At 42.8% G+C, this 15,654-nt stretch overlaps 1 protein-coding gene across 1 annotated transcript; it reads left to right on the top strand.

Moving 5' to 3' along the window:
• The first annotated feature begins 150 nt into the window (after window positions 1-150).
• On the top strand, window positions 151-14,263 carry LOC115205917 (nuclear pore complex protein Nup85). The gene is made up of 19 exons (XM_029772357.1): window positions 151-333; window positions 616-709; window positions 816-972; window positions 1,169-1,239; window positions 1,333-1,376; window positions 1,600-1,669; window positions 2,598-2,719; window positions 5,228-5,362; window positions 5,504-5,626; window positions 8,970-9,101; window positions 9,265-9,371; window positions 9,614-9,697; window positions 10,002-10,067; window positions 10,337-10,488; window positions 10,728-10,845; window positions 11,400-11,500; window positions 12,550-12,701; window positions 13,066-13,161; window positions 14,036-14,263. Exons 1-19 carry the CDS (start codon window positions 301-303, stop codon window positions 14,132-14,134), a joined length of 1,956 nt encoding a protein of 651 aa, XP_029628217.1. The 5' UTR covers window positions 151-300; the 3' UTR covers window positions 14,135-14,263.
• Window positions 14,264-15,654: the final 1,391 nt, after the last annotated feature.

Below are 15,654 nucleotides of genomic sequence, written 5' to 3'. Positions count from 1 at the left end.
GATTGGTAGATATTGGTATAAATTGATTTTATTCATTGGAATAATATATTCTCATGGTGACATTACTTGTCAAATTGACAACTGACTAATTGTGTCCCCTTTAGTGCAAGCTTGCATTTCTAGTCAGGCACGACACAGAATTCCTATGACATCAGACATGCGCACGCTTTGGGGTCCTTCAGCTGAATGGTTGAAGCTCCTAATTTCTGTATTATATTATTTGAAATGTCAGCATTTGTATTGCTCGTGGATTGTTATATTTATTGATTCGCCTTATTGATTTGATCAAAGTGTGTGGTAATGGAGGAGGTAGATGTGGAGCCAACAACTACTGTAAGTACCGCTCGTGCTCTGTTGTGGAATCAAAATGTGTCCAGGACAGGCTATGCAGCTGGCTAACGTTAGTTCGCTAACTAGCTGACACTTCATTCAAACGTCTCTGAGCTCAAGTGTCCACAATAATACTGGCAGCACTGCACAATGTTGATTTGTCTTTTGTGATTACTGGTTTCAGTGGGTTGAAAGATACTGGCAGCAAGGCAGAATAATCTCTAGACGGTTAACTACCTAGCTATGTCCACATTAATAAACTAACGAGACGTTTCTCTCTTTCAGCCTATCCCTGGGTTCGACAGCAACAAAAAACACTTGGGATTTGTGTGGGGTCCTGGAGATATCCTGGTTTATGAGACCATTTACAAAGCATCAGGTAGATAGGGGAGTTGAACATATAACTTGGTAGTAAAGTCATGACTCAAATCATTTCAAAGTACAAAGCATCCTCTCTAACTCACTCTCCTTGTGCATATCTTCAGGTGGATCTGCAGGGGGTTGTCCCTTCGTCCATGAGGTCAGGAAAGATGAGGACATCTATTCCCCTATTTTGCGTAAACTCTTCAATGAGTCCCATCACATCTTTGTTGGTCTGCAGAGGATCAGAGACGATCTGCCCAGCAAGAACAAGAAACCCCAGTAAGGATGGGATAGACTACTTTCTCTTGTAATTCAAACTAGGGCTCTGAGTTTTCCTTTGTCATGTGGTCAGGAAAAACTCCTGGTTCTAAATATAACCAAACCGTGGGGATGTGTGTGACTTAATCTCATAGTAATCAAAATGTTTTGCATTGTAATGGGTGTACTCATTTATCAATTTCACCTATTTATTCAGGTTCGTCAGTATTAGCAAGAACTACAGGTCTGTGATTCGAGCATGCATGGAGGAACTCCAGCAAGTCGCAGGTATAGTATATGGCAACATTTCAACAATCATATGTTTATCTATGCAGTTCATAGACAGACTTAAGTAACATGCTATTTCCCCTCACTTTGCAGTTTCTACACAAGATGCAGCATTGGCTACACAGTATGGAAATCAGGTAGAGTACATGTCTGCACCTATTCAGTTCGACTAACCACTTACCCTTATGTCAAGGGAACATAACCCAAGTAATATAACATTGAATCAGCAAACGTGAGAAAATGTATCTTGACTCAATGATGAAGATGAACACCTTTGTAATGTTATACAACTCATAGACTGTTTTAGTGTATTATAATGATTACCTTGGCAAGACACTTCTCTCCTGTTTTTCATGAAAGGTGTCAATCCTGCTGGCAGTAGAGCTGATCTGGAATCTTTGTGAAGTGTTGTTCATCGATGCAGCTCCAGGTAAAGTTTATATTTTGTGTGTCAACCTTGATGTTGCTTTGGGCACAGAAGCATCCTCTAGGTGTGAACCATAGAGCTAGATAGAAGACTCATCTTTGTATCTGTGCCATTACAGTGTCTGTGATAGCATGGGCAGCACCATTGAGGCTATCTCCATTTTAACGTGATCCATTTCCTTATTTTTCATTGGCCGATTGCTCCCACAGGGGTCGCGTTAACGTACGATTCTGCATTTTTCACACAGATCTAAAATGCTTCTTATTGTAAATTCTGCTAGGCTTGTAAAATTACTAATTTTGTGCTTCAGTTCCACTTCTCCACTTGGATGAAATATATTTGCTCTCGTCATTGGTTCATCAGTGCCCTGGCTGATGTGTAGGCTACTTTTCTCTGGTACTTTCTTCCAGTGAAGGTTTTCTCCAGTAGCAAGTTAAAATGCAATATTAACTTCAAGCTAAACATTAGAAATATGATGGCCATGCATTGTTTTTGCAAAAAATACTTTTCTTTTTTATTGTAGGCTAATTTACTTATGTCTGGCTGCTAGCCAAATAGCGTTGCACCTCTGTCAGCTGATGAAAACGATTTTGCACTAATGTATTTTGTGTAAAGAAACCATGGTTTCAAGCCCCTGATCACTAGTGAAGCCAAAAAGCACAGTTGCCTTTCAATATGAAACGCAGGTTAAATGGTTAAAAATGCAGATTTTTTTTTTATGGCCTGAGTTTTGAAAATTCTGATTTCTGAAAGCTAACACGACCCCTGTCCAAACTCGTATGAATCCCCACCCAGTTGACTACTTTAAAATGGTGGAAGCCCTCATTGTTCACGCTAAAAGGGGTTATATCCATGATGAGTCATCTGTCTCTATGGTGTGAACAGAACTTTAATATTTTCTGCACCCTGTTTTTTGTATGTGACCCTCCAGCTGGCTCACTGGTGCTCCACCTGCTCGACTGGGTGAGGCTGCACAAGGCTGACGTGGATGAGAAGGCCAGGGAGGTGCTGGCGAGTGAGAGCCCCGCAGAGCACCAGGCCTACTGGGACGTGGTACGTACACATACACCCCTCTCCTGTCTCTCTCTGCCTTTTTAAAACTTTATTGGCACAGTGCGTACATACGTCAGACCGACTTTTGGCTCTATAGCGTGACCATTTTACTCGCATATGTGCCTAAAGATAGATGTGTGCGAACTGAAAAAGTAATGTATGAGCATGTGATTCATAGTAATAAAAAAAAAATGCTGCCGTAGCTATTTTCAAAGTAAACCTGCTGCTTTTGTTTCATAGCTGGTAGCTAATCACACACAAAACTACAAATCCCATATAAACTCAGCAAAAAAAGAAACGTCCCTTTTTCAGGACCCTGTCTTTAAAGATAATTCGTAAAAATACAAATAACTTCACAGATCTTAATTGTAAAGGGTTTATCACTGTTTCCCATGCTTGTTCAATGAACCATAAACAATTAATGAACATGCACCTGTGGAACGTTCGTTAAAACACTAACAGCTTACAGACGGTAGGCAATTAAGGTCACAGTTATGAAAACTTAGGACTAAAGAGGCCTTTCTACTGACTCTGAAAAACACCAAAAGAAAGATGCCCAGGATCCCTGCTCATCTGCGTGATCGTGACTTAGGCATGCTGCAAGGAGGCATGAGGACTGCAGATGTGGCCAGGGCAATAAATTGCAATGTCCGTACTGTGAGAGGCATAAGACAGCGCTACAGGGAGACAGGACGGACAGCGGATCTTCCTCGCAGTGGCAGACCACATGTAACAACACCTGCACAGGATCGGTACATCCAAACATCACACCTGTGGGACAGGTACAGCATGGCAACAACAACTGCCTGAGTTACACCAGGAAAGCACAATCCCTCCATCAGTGCTCAGACTGTCCGCAATAGGCTGAGAGAGGCTGGACTGAGGGCTTGTAGGCCTGTTGTAAGGCAGGTCCTCACCAGACATCACCGGCAACAACGTCGCCTATGGGCACAAACCCACCGTCGCTGGACCAGACAGGACTGGCAAAAAGTGTTCTTCACTGACGAGTCGCAGTTTTGTCTCACCAGAAGTGATGGTCAGATTCGCGTTTATCGTTGAAGGAATGAGCGTTACAGCGAGGCCTGTACTCTGGAGCGGGATCGATTTGTAGGTGGAGGGTCTGTCATGGTCTGGGGCGGTGTCACAGCATCATCGGACTGAGCTTGTCATTGCAGGCAATCTCGACGCTGTGAGTTACAGGGAAGACATGCTCCTCCCTCATGTGGTACCCTTCCTGCAGGCTCATCCTGACATGACCCTCCAGCATGACAATGCCACCACGCACAGAACGAGCAGTATGGCTGATTTCCTGCAAGACAGGAATGTCAGTGTTCTGCCATGGCCAGCGAAGAGCCCGGATCTCAATCCCATTGAGCATGCCTGGGACCTCTTGGATCGGAGGGTAAGGGCTAGGGCCATTCCCCCCCAGAAATGTTCGGGAACTTGCAGGTGCCTTGGTTGAAGAGTGGGGTAACATCTCACAGCAAGAACCGGCAAATCTGGTGCAGTCCATGAGAATCACGTGAAGGAGATGCACTGCAGTACTTAATGCAGCTGGTGGCCACACCAGATAATGACTGTTACTTTTGATTTTGCCCCCCCCCCCTTTTTTTTCAGGGACACATTTATTCCATTTCTGTTAGTCACATGTCTGTGGAACTTGTTCAGTTTATGTCTGTTTTTGAATCTTGTGTAAATATTTGTATGAACACGTTAAGTTTGCTGAAAATAAACGCAGTTGACAGTGAGTATGTTTCTTTTTTTGCTGAGTTTAGCTTTCCCACCTCGAGCAGCAACAGCACCTGGGGTGTGGTGCGCACTGTGAGTGAAGTGCTGTAAGATACATTTTTAGAAGCGTACAGCGTGGAAGTTGGTTGATTTCACCTGAAAGTCTACTAAAGTGTGACTTTGTTCTCGTATTTCTTGGCTATTTACATTGTTTTGTTCACAAGCTATGTGGTTTTTCAATGTTAGTTTGAGCTTGCTCAACTGCTAGCGAAGAGACACGTCGTGCAACAGCTGAACATTCTCACCTAAATGACTCCTATTGGAGGGTACATTGTAATTGATTGAGTATGGGACACTCCAACAAACTTTTATTGATTTCTTATCATGAAAACACTTGTTCAAATACTTTTATTGTGCTCCTTCATTTCTTTGTGTGCTTCTACATTTTTCAACTTACGAGCACATGTGCTCTTGAAAATAAAAAACTGTCAGCGTAGAGCCCTGTTTGATCAAAACTTCTTTAGTGGATGCTCAAGACCTCCAGTGAAATTGAGGTGAATTTGCCTTTTTAAATGGTTCTCCATGATTACTTCCGATGTGGTTGAAATAAACTCATTGATATACTATGTATTTTATCTGCAGATTTTCTTTGCCCAGTTTAACTCCTTTAACTTATGTGTGTGTAATAACTGCTATTCATGTTTATTTGTGCACTAGTCTGTATGCAGATATTCTTTCTCCCCTATTGAACCACACTGTCCCCCCTCTGTGTGTCTCCAGGTGATCAGCTACGTGCTGCAGGGCCGGATGGATGAGGCCAGACAGGTCCTGGTGAAACGGGCAACTTTGCAGCCTGCAGCCAGGGCCATGTTCAAACTGCTGGACAACCTGCTTATGAAAATGCCCATCTTCAATGTACATAGAAATGCACTATCTGAACGTTTCAACCTCCTGAACAGCACCCAGTTTTAACCACAGAATCAAGTAGAACACGTATATTAAGTGTATCTCTATGGTTGTAACTCTAGCTCTCTCTCCTCTGACATCTTACTGTAGCCTGGTGAGACTCAGACCCTGACAGAGTTTGATGTAAAGTGGAGACACTGGCGCGAGGAGGTGGACCGCTGTCTCCAGGACCAGTCCTTTGCCAGCAACCCCCACCTGGAGGACATCTGTAAGGTCAGTGGAACTGCCCAAAACCTGCCCTGGTACAGTGTACCTGCATCTGTGTGGTGATCAGTAAAGGTAGGTGACAGGTATACACTGAGTGTACAAAACATTAGGAACACTGTCATCATATTGAGTTGCACCCCCTTTTGCCCTCAGAACAGTCTAAATTCTTCGGGGCATGGACTCTACAAGGTGTCAAACATTCCACAGGGATGCTGGCCCATGTTGACTCCAATGCTTCCCACAGTTGTCTAGATGTCCTTTGGGTGGTGGACCATTCTTGATACACACAGGAAACTGTTGAGCGTGAAACTCCGCAGCGTTGCAGTTCTTGACACACTCAATCCAGTGCACCTGGCACCTATTACCATACCCGGTTCAAAGTCACTTAAATGTTTTGTCTTGTCCATTCACCCTCTGAATGGCACATATACACAATCCATGTCTCAATTGTCTCAAGGCTTAAAAATCCTTCTTTAACCTGTCTCCCCTTCATCTACACTGATTGAAGTGGATTTACCAGGTGACATCAATAAGGGATCATAGCTTTCACCTGGTCAGTCTGTCGTAGAAAGACCCTAATGTTTTGTAGTCAGTGTAGCTACCTGTAATATAAAATGTGTACCTTAGCCAAAAGGAACTCGCTCTGTACATGTAGAGTCCATTCTTTGGCTCTGTACCTGCATCTGTGTGAGCATGAACTGTAAAGGAGCGAAAATAATCTCTTGTTGGTGCTGTCTGTCTCTTCCATCTACTATCCATATGTTCCACCTGTTGATCCATTCATTCATCCATGGTTTATCCATACCCTCCTAAATATCCATCCATCCATCCATCCATCCATGGTTTATCCATACCCTCCTAAATATCCATCCATCCATCCATCCATCCATGGTTTATCCATACCCTCCTAAATATCCATCCATCCATCCATCCATCCATGGTTTATCCATACCCTCCTAAATATCCATCCATCCATCCATCCATCCATCCATGGTTTGTCCATACCCTCCTAAATATCCATCCATCCATCCATGGTTTATCCATACCCTCCTAAATATCCATCCATCCATCCATCCATCCATCCATCCATCCATCCATCCATGGTTTGTCCATACCCTCCTAAATATCCATCCATCCATCCATGGTTTATCCATACCCTCCTAAATATCCATCCATCCATGGTTTATCCATACCCTCCTAAATATCCATCCATCCATGGTTTATCCGTACCCTCCTAAATATCCATCCATCCATCCATCCATCCATGGTTTATCCGTACCCTCCTAAATATCCATCCATCCATCCATCCATGGTTTATCCATACCCTCCTAAATATCCATCCATCCATCCATGGTTTATCCGTACCCTCCTAAATATCCATCCATCCATCCATGGTTTATCCGTACCCTCCTAAATATCCATCCATCCATCCATGGTTTATCCATACCCTCCTAAATATCCATCCATCCATCCATGGTTTATCCATACCCTCCTAAATATCCATCCATCCATCCATGGTTTATCCATACCCTCCTAAATATCCATCCATCCATCCATCCATTGTTTATCCATACCCTCCTAAATATCCATCCATCCATCCATCCATGGTTTATCCATACCCTCCTAAATATCCATCCATCCATCCATCCATGGTTTATCCATACCCTCCTAAATATCCATCCATCCATCCATCCATGGTTTATCCATACCCTCCTAAATATCCATCCATCCATCCATCCATGGTTTATCCATACCCTCCTAAATATCCATCCATCCATGGTTTATCCATACCCTCCTAAATATCCATCCATCCATGGTTTATCCATACCCTCCTAAATATCCATCCATCCATGGTTTATCCATACCCTCCTAAATATCCATCCATCCATGGTTTATCCATACCCTCCTAAATATCCATCCATCCATGGTTTATCCATACCCTCCTAAATATCCATCCATCCATGGTTTATCCATACCCTCCTAAATATCCATCCATCCATGGTTTATCCATACCCTCCTAAATATCCATCCATCCATGGTTTATCCATACCCTCCTAAATATCCATCCATCCATGGTTTATCCATACCCTCCTAAATATCCATCCATCCATGGTTTATCCATACCCTCCTAAATATCCATCCATCCATGGTTTATCCATACCCTCCTAAATATCCATCCATCCATGGTTTATCCATACCCTCCTAAATATCCATCCATCCATGGTTTATCCATACCCTCCTAAATATCCATCCATCCATGGTTTATCCATACCCTCCTAAATATCCATCCATCCATGGTTTATCCATACCCTCCTAAATATCCATCCATCCATCCATCCATCCATCCATGGTTTATCCATACCCTCCTAAATATCCATCCATCCATCCATCCATCCATCCATCCATGGTTTATCCATACCCTCCTAAATATCCATCCATCCATCCATCCATCCATCCATGGTTTATCCATACCCTCCTAAATATCCATCCATCCATCCATCCATCCATGGTTTATCCATACCCTCCTAAATATCCATCCATCCATCCATCCATCCATGGTTTATCCATACCCTCCTAAATATCCATCCATCCATCCATCCATCCATGGTTTATCCATACCCTCCTAAATATCCATCCATCCATCCATCCATCCATCCATGGTTTATCCATACCCTCCTAAATATCCATCCATCCATCCATCCATCCATCCATGGTTTATCCATACCCTCCTAAATATCCATCCATCCATCCATCCATCCATCCATGGTTTATCCATACCCTCCTAAATATCCATCCATCCATCCATCCATCCATCCATGGTTTATCCATACCCTCCTAAATATCCATCCATCCATCCATCCATCCATCCATGGTTTATCCATACCCTCCTAAATATCCATCCATCCATCCATCCATCCATCCATGGTTTATCCATACCCTCCTAAATATCCATCCATCCATCCATCCATCCATCCATGGTTTATCCATACCCTCCTAAATATCCATCCATCCATCCATCCATCCATCCATGGTTTATCCATACCCTCCTAAATATCCATCCATCCATCCATCCATCCATCCATGGTTTATCCATACCCTCCTAAATATCCATCCATCCATCCATCCATCCATCCATGGTTTATCCATACCCTCCTAAATATCCATCCATCCATCCATCCATCCATGGTTTATCCATACCCTCCTAAATATCCATCCATCCATCCATCCATCCATGGTTTATCCATACCCTCCTAAATATCCATCCATCCATCCATGGTTTATCCATACCCTCCTAAATATCCATCCATCCATCCATGGTTTATCCATACCCTCCTAATTATCCATGTAGATCCTGGTTGGTGATGAGGATGTTCTCCTGGAGCACAAGGAGCTGCTGAGTACCTGGTATCACTTCCTGGTCACCAGACTGCTGTTCTCCCACCCCACTGTCAAGCCCACAGAGCTGCACTACTACGCACAGGTACTTACTACTACACACTGGTACTTACTACTACACTTTACACTTACTACTACACACAGGTACTTACTACTACACTATACATGATACAGAGTTGCACTAGTATGCCCTGGGACTTACCACAACACTATGAGTAAGTGTCCTGTCCTATGTGTGTGTGTTCCAGTCTAGCATGCACATGTTCCTGGACACGAGGTGTGTCCCAGAGCCCCTGGACAGCATCCTGCTGGCAGCCTTTGAGTTTGACATCCACCAGGTCATCAAGGACTGCAGGTGAGGAGGAGTGTCTATAGACCATAGAAATACAGAAACCAAAGGAATTATATTTCTATGTTATAGAACCCAGGAAGAGTAGCTGTGTTGTTGCTAAGGTAACAGTAACTGCTAATGTGGATAAGATGAAATAAATGTGGGGGCAAGACACACAATGGGATTTCCCCTCTGTCTCTCATGTTAACTACTGTTCAGTTTCATATGTTGTGATATATTTATGACATGTTATTTGTGCTTTCCAGCATTGCTCTCAACAACTGGTGGTTTGTGGGGCATCTGACTGACCTGCTGGACCACTGTAAACTGCTCCAGTCTCACAACCTACAGTAAGTTAAGCACACCACTGTCCCACAAAGGGTTGACATTAACTGCCAATATTGTTCTCATGGTAACATTGATCATAATCATAGAAAGTGAAGTTGGCGTGCTCAGCTCAAATGTTTGTGATAACAGGAAGTATTTGGGTGCCGGGTTCAAAGGGCATACACTTGAAATAAAGGAAGAACCCACACTCACTGAAATATTGTTTTTTTTTAGCAGCAGAGGTCAGAACAAACGGAGGTGTTTGGGTGACAGCCTTCGTCAACGTTGACCATAATAACATGTGTTCTCTCTGTTTGTGTTGATTAGTTTTGGCTCCAACCTGAGGGAGTTTCTACTGCTGGAGTACGCCTCAGGACTCTTCACCCATCACAGGTGAGACAGACCCACTAGTCTGGTTAGTAATAGATTGGACTATATGCATAACTCCCAGTGCCAACATGTGACAGTTATCTATTAGAAAAACAGACGTCTGCAAAACTACACATGTTGAGGTCCACTGTGTTCAGTAGTTATCTTTTATAGGAAGAGTGTTGTCGGCTATGCGTATAGGCCTCTTGTCCTGTTTGACCTCCAGTGCTGCTCCTATTGGATGATTGGTTAAGCTGTGCATGATTAACCAGCTATTTCTCTCTGGTCCTCAGCCTGTGGCAGCTGGCTGTGGACTACTTTGACCACTGTCCAGAGTTTGGCCGTGTGTACCTGGAGCTACAGATCGAGCGTGTTCCTCTGGACACGGAGCGCAAGGCCCTGAAGGTGATCAGGATCTGTGAGCAGAGGCAGATGACTGAACAAGGTAGATATGATGCATACACGTACGTACTCACGCGCTCTTATCCAAAACAGTTGTCCATCTTACTCTCATGCATGAAGCTCTCACTGAGACCCACATTCAGTCTCACTCCCTCAATCTCAACATGGACACTTACTAAAACACACATGGAAAATACATTCAAACTCCCCCTGATTTCTGTCATGCCTGTTGTGGATATTACCCCCTAACTCTTTGGTATAATGTCTCTCTCTGTGTTGCAGTGAGGAGCATCTGTAAGATCATGGCCAAGAAGGCCCTGAGGAACAACAGACTGGGCTCTGCTCTCTCCTGGAGCATCAGAGCCAAAGATGCTGCCTTCGCCACCCTCATATCAGAGAGGTGCTGTATGTCTACAGGAGGTTTTACTGATCCTGACCATGTGACCTGTTCAGTCGTCGGCCTGTTTTCAATACTTTGAAAATGCCTTCTTCCTTCCTCCTTTCCTTGATGTAACCACTGATCTAACATGAGGGGGTTTATGAAAGCTACGTAGTGGAGTCACCGCGTTAGATCTGGAATTACTTCAAGAAGGGCAGCAAAGATGTCCTCCCATGACATCTGCTTCCACACCGCTAGCTGCCAGACCACCCTGTAGTCGCTCTCTCTCTCGCTCGCTCCCCACCCCCTGTGGGTTTAACCCAGTCTGTATCCTAGATATACTGTACCTCTGTGGTCTATAGATGTATCTCTATAGCCTGTATCCTAGATATACTGTATCTATATGGTCTGTATCCTAGATATACTGTACCTCTGTGGTCTATAGATGTATCTCTATGATCTGTATCCTAGATATACTGTACCTCTGTGGTCTATAGATGTATCTCTATAGCCTGTATCCTAGATATACTGTATCTCTGTGGTCTATAGATGTATCTCTATGGTCTGTATCTCAGGTTTCTCCAGGACTACTGCGCCAAAGGGACCTTCTCTGATCTGGACCTGATTGACAACCTGGGTCCAGCCATGCTGCTCAGTGACAGGCTTACTTTTCTAGGTATGGGGTGCAGATGTGTACATACACAGACATAAAGCACTGTAAACACACACAAGCCAACACTCCTTGGCAGGGCTCTAAGCTGACCTGTTTTACAAGGAGCACGTGTGCGCCTAAGTTGAAAAATATAGGCACACACAAAGAAATTTAGGAGCACAAATCAAAATATATTTGAGGTAATAAAGGTAGAATTGTACGTTTTTCTAGGCACACTGGTGCTCCTCAATAAAAACTCCAGGTCACACAGCAAAATATTTAGGCGCATATGTGAGTAAAATGGTTGCACTGTAGAGCCCTGCTTGGTGTTGCATGTTAACTTGACATTCAGTCAGCCACATATCACACACACACACTGGATCAGACCCATAATGTATTTTTGCCTTTCTATTAGATGATTTACTCTCACATAGGAGAAAAGTGGTCCATATAAGGCTGCAGTCTGTGGCCTAATGCTGTTGTAACAGCTGATGATAACCTACAGCTGGGGAAAATGTAACGTGAGTGTAATGTCTCACTTTACAGTTAGTCACTCATCAAGGCAGAACTGTTCATTGACTATGAAGTATATAATGTTATCTTGTTCTTAAACAATCAAGTGGAACCACAGTGTATTTACATTTAGGCCATACAAGTTCTACCAGTGCTGTAGAATGAGAATTCAATTTCCAAACAATTCTACAGTAACCATATTGGGTGTTCCATCTGGCATCATGTGTGATTGATAGATGGTTCTCACATCATTTCTGGGAATTCGGTGCACTTCTCATTGTTCTATACTTGAAACCGTGGCAAATACATTTTACACCATACTATGTCATTGATACTGTCTGTGTGACCAATGATACCAATGAGAGAGCATCATGTGATTGTATCCATTTGTTCATTCTGTTCCCCTCCTGTCCTGGGTCATATTCATTTGGTACCATTTACGTAAGGAAACAGGATGGACTACCTGAACTTGTCCAATAAGAAATGCGCGTTATCGCTTTCTGTAGAGAAACCGTTTTTGCTACGCTTTGCCTTGATGAATGTGATCCTGTTGTCTGCAGGGAAGTACCGTGAGTTCCATCGGCTGTACGGCGAGAAGCGTTTCTCGGACGCCGCCAAGCTCCTCCTCTCCCTGATGACGGCCAAGATCGCCCCACGTTCCTTCTGGATGACTCTGCTGACCGATGCCCTGCCCCTGCTGGAGCAGAAAGAGGTCAACTGGCCCACAGCATTAACTTCCATCCATGACTTAACGTTGAAATTAACTTTTTTGTACTTACCTAGTGTATAGCATATTCCATAGATTGAATTTCCCTTTTTTTGGTTTACTAACTAAATTTGAACGGCAACACATCTTTGTAATCTTAAAGAAAATAAATGAATGGCATATTATTTATTATATCTCAAAATATTTAAATTAAGAGATCTCCTTACCTTACTGATTCCTATCAGATCTGAATCTCTGAATATATGCTCTTACCTTTGTCTTTGGAAGGTAGTTTTGTAGATGGTGCCTCTATAGGCTAATGGCCTTTTGTTGCAGTCAGTTGCTCATCTCTGCGCTTGTCCTCTTGCAGGTGATCTTCTCTGCTGATCAAACTCATGAGCTGATGTTCTGTCTGGAGGAGCTGACCTCAGGGAAGAGTGTTCCCAACCCAGACAGACCCATGCAGGTACTGGGTTACCCTCTATCTAATGTCTGTTTCCCTTTCAATCTCCTAATACACTGTTTTATTATATGCTCTAATCTCTACAGTTGCTTAGCCCGGGGTTAGCAACTGTTCACACTGCACTAAGAGCCTCCTTAGCCCAGGGTTAGCAACTGTTCACACTGCACTAAGAGCCTCCTTAGCCCAGGGTTAGCAACTGTTCACACTGCACTAAGAGCCTCCTTAGCCCGGGGTTAGCAACTGTTCACACTGCACTAAGAGCCTCCTTATCATGGGTTAAGCAACTGTTCACACTGCACTAAGAGCCTCCTTATCCTGGGTTAAGCAACTGTTCACACTGCACTAAGAGCCTCCTTAGCCAACGGCTAATCGACTATTCACACTTGCACATTCTAAAATGGGTTAACACCAACCTTAGCCCAGGGCTAAGCTGGCCCTGCTCCAGAGAGGAGTTAGCACAGACTTTTCATGGCTAGCCAATCGCACAGTTCCATTGTCACCTAATTTGAATATTGTATTCCATAAAAGTGACTGTTGGTTTCATTAACATCAAGTATTATATAATTATGAGAAGGGGTTACCAAGAACATCTTCCAAAGTGATTAATTCAAGGTAGAAAGTAGTAGTAGGAGCGCTCAACAAAAGCAATCTGTTTATTTTAGCTCACTTTTCTCTTGAGTGCTCCTTTCTACTTTTGAATTAGTCCTTTTGGAAGTTTTTCTTAGTAAGCTCTTGTCATGATTTTTGTCATTGTTGTTTTGCAGCACTCCTTTCCTGTTTGCTGAAGCGTGAAGGCCCAGTTGCACTATTACATCATATGGAATCACTAAAAACATTGAGGATGATCCATTAAATGTGTTTCCCTGTGTGTTTTCAGGATGAGGACATCGAGACGACCAAGATTGAGCTCCTGCGGCTAGCGCTAGCCCGTAACCTGGCCATGGCCATAGTGAAGGAGGGGACAGTGGAAGTTTGACCAACACTTATCTTTTTATACTGTACATAAAACAAATCAAGTCTGATCAAAATGTGCTATTTGATAATAAAGAAATGTTTTCATTATTTGATTCTGTGGAAATGCTTGACATAAACACTGGCCTGGATTCAAATGTGCATTGTCAACAATGTGCCTTTTTTTAAAAAAAATTTAAAGGAAATTTCCCTGACATTCACAGTAAACGCTGTGGATGTCGGCACAAGTATGACCTTTAAGTCAACTTGATTTACTAGCCTACGGTATGAATAGAAAAGCAATGCCCTAACAACTTGTTAGAACAACAAAGACAGAGTACAATCAGCTAAATTACACCGGATCAAAAATCCTTTAATTCCTCATGCAGCAAACAAATGGCACATAATACAGTTTGTACAATCATAAAACATCTTTCAAGACATTTACACATCACATTGACCTCTACACATCTGACAACAGACGATAAGTACACCTATGTACAGAGCTATTGTGCCTCACAATGCTACAAGTCAGAGACAACCAGAGAGAGGACATGGGGAGGAAGGGGGAAAACTGGCTGTTCTCCAATTCCCTAACCTCCCTGAAGTGTGGATTTAAAAGCAATGTATTAGTGCACGCATGGGTAAGGCGTTTCCACCATATTCTCATATCCGTCCATTCCTTTTGAATGTTAGGATGAAGGTTAGCGACTCAACCTTTCACCATTGACGAAGTATGAAATCATTGCCCTATCGTGGGCTCAATATTACTGTAAATTATTTTGACTTCTTGGTTTCACCTTTCTCCATGTTAGTTCCAACTTGTCAGATGATACTTTCAGCCAGTGTTAAGCTTGGTCAATTCAGTGATGCACTGAAATACTACAACTGAAATAAATAAATAAATAAAATTTCAATACTGACAATGGAGAAAATAATACACATCCTAAAACTCAGGACTAATGGATATCTTAACTCGGGTTGACAGACCACTTTGAAAGCTCAAACACCATAGTTAAACCAGATGGCAAGCATCAGAGGGAGCATAAGAAGAACCCATACATTAAACCAGCTACGGTATGCATTTATGATCACAACTTACAGAAGCATGCCAGGAGTAATCACAATATTGATTACAGTGTTGCTAGGAAACCCAGTCATCAAAATAGTAGCTGTATATTAGTCTGTGGTAAGACCTAGATGGTCCAGCAAATCCATTAAATAACTAATATCATTGGGAAATACAATACATCACTTTAAAACAATGTCATAATAGTAATTGCCACAATTATGTCTAATAAGCATGATCACTGGATATGCACTGAAGAAATATTGAAACACCTCATGGAATCATGTTCGAGGCCTTTGTCAACAGCCAGCTAGCACCCACATCTAATCAACATAACTTTCTGTATCTTGACTCAAGTTTTAAGTATGAGCTACTCTGAGCTAACATGCTAGCTAGCAAGTCCTCCGGATAAGATTCCCGGATTTCATCAAATTTTATTCCAGTTTCAGGATTAATCAATAATTTTTTCCTAGTTA

Source organism: Salmo trutta, chromosome 1 (genome assembly GCF_901001165.1).
Source record: "Salmo trutta chromosome 1, fSalTru1.1, whole genome shotgun sequence".
NCBI lineage: Eukaryota > Metazoa > Chordata > Actinopteri > Salmoniformes > Salmonidae > Salmo > Salmo trutta.
This window is presented reverse-complemented; position numbering and strand designations above follow the sequence as displayed.

What these genes read in the sequence shown, in the direction of transcription:
- LOC115205917 (XM_029772357.1), top strand. Translation starts at nt 301, where the DNA reads ATGGAGGAGGTAGATGTGGAGCCAACAACTACT. An exon ending in GTTCATCGATGCAGCTCCAG is followed by an intron (nt 1,670 to 2,597) that starts GTAAAGTTTATA and finishes GTGACCCTCCAG; the next exon opens with CTGGCTCACTGGTGCTCCAC. An exon ending in CAGGTCATCAAGGACTGCAG is followed by an intron (nt 9,372 to 9,613) that starts GTGAGGAGGAGT and finishes TGTGCTTTCCAG; the next exon opens with CATTGCTCTCAACAACTGGT.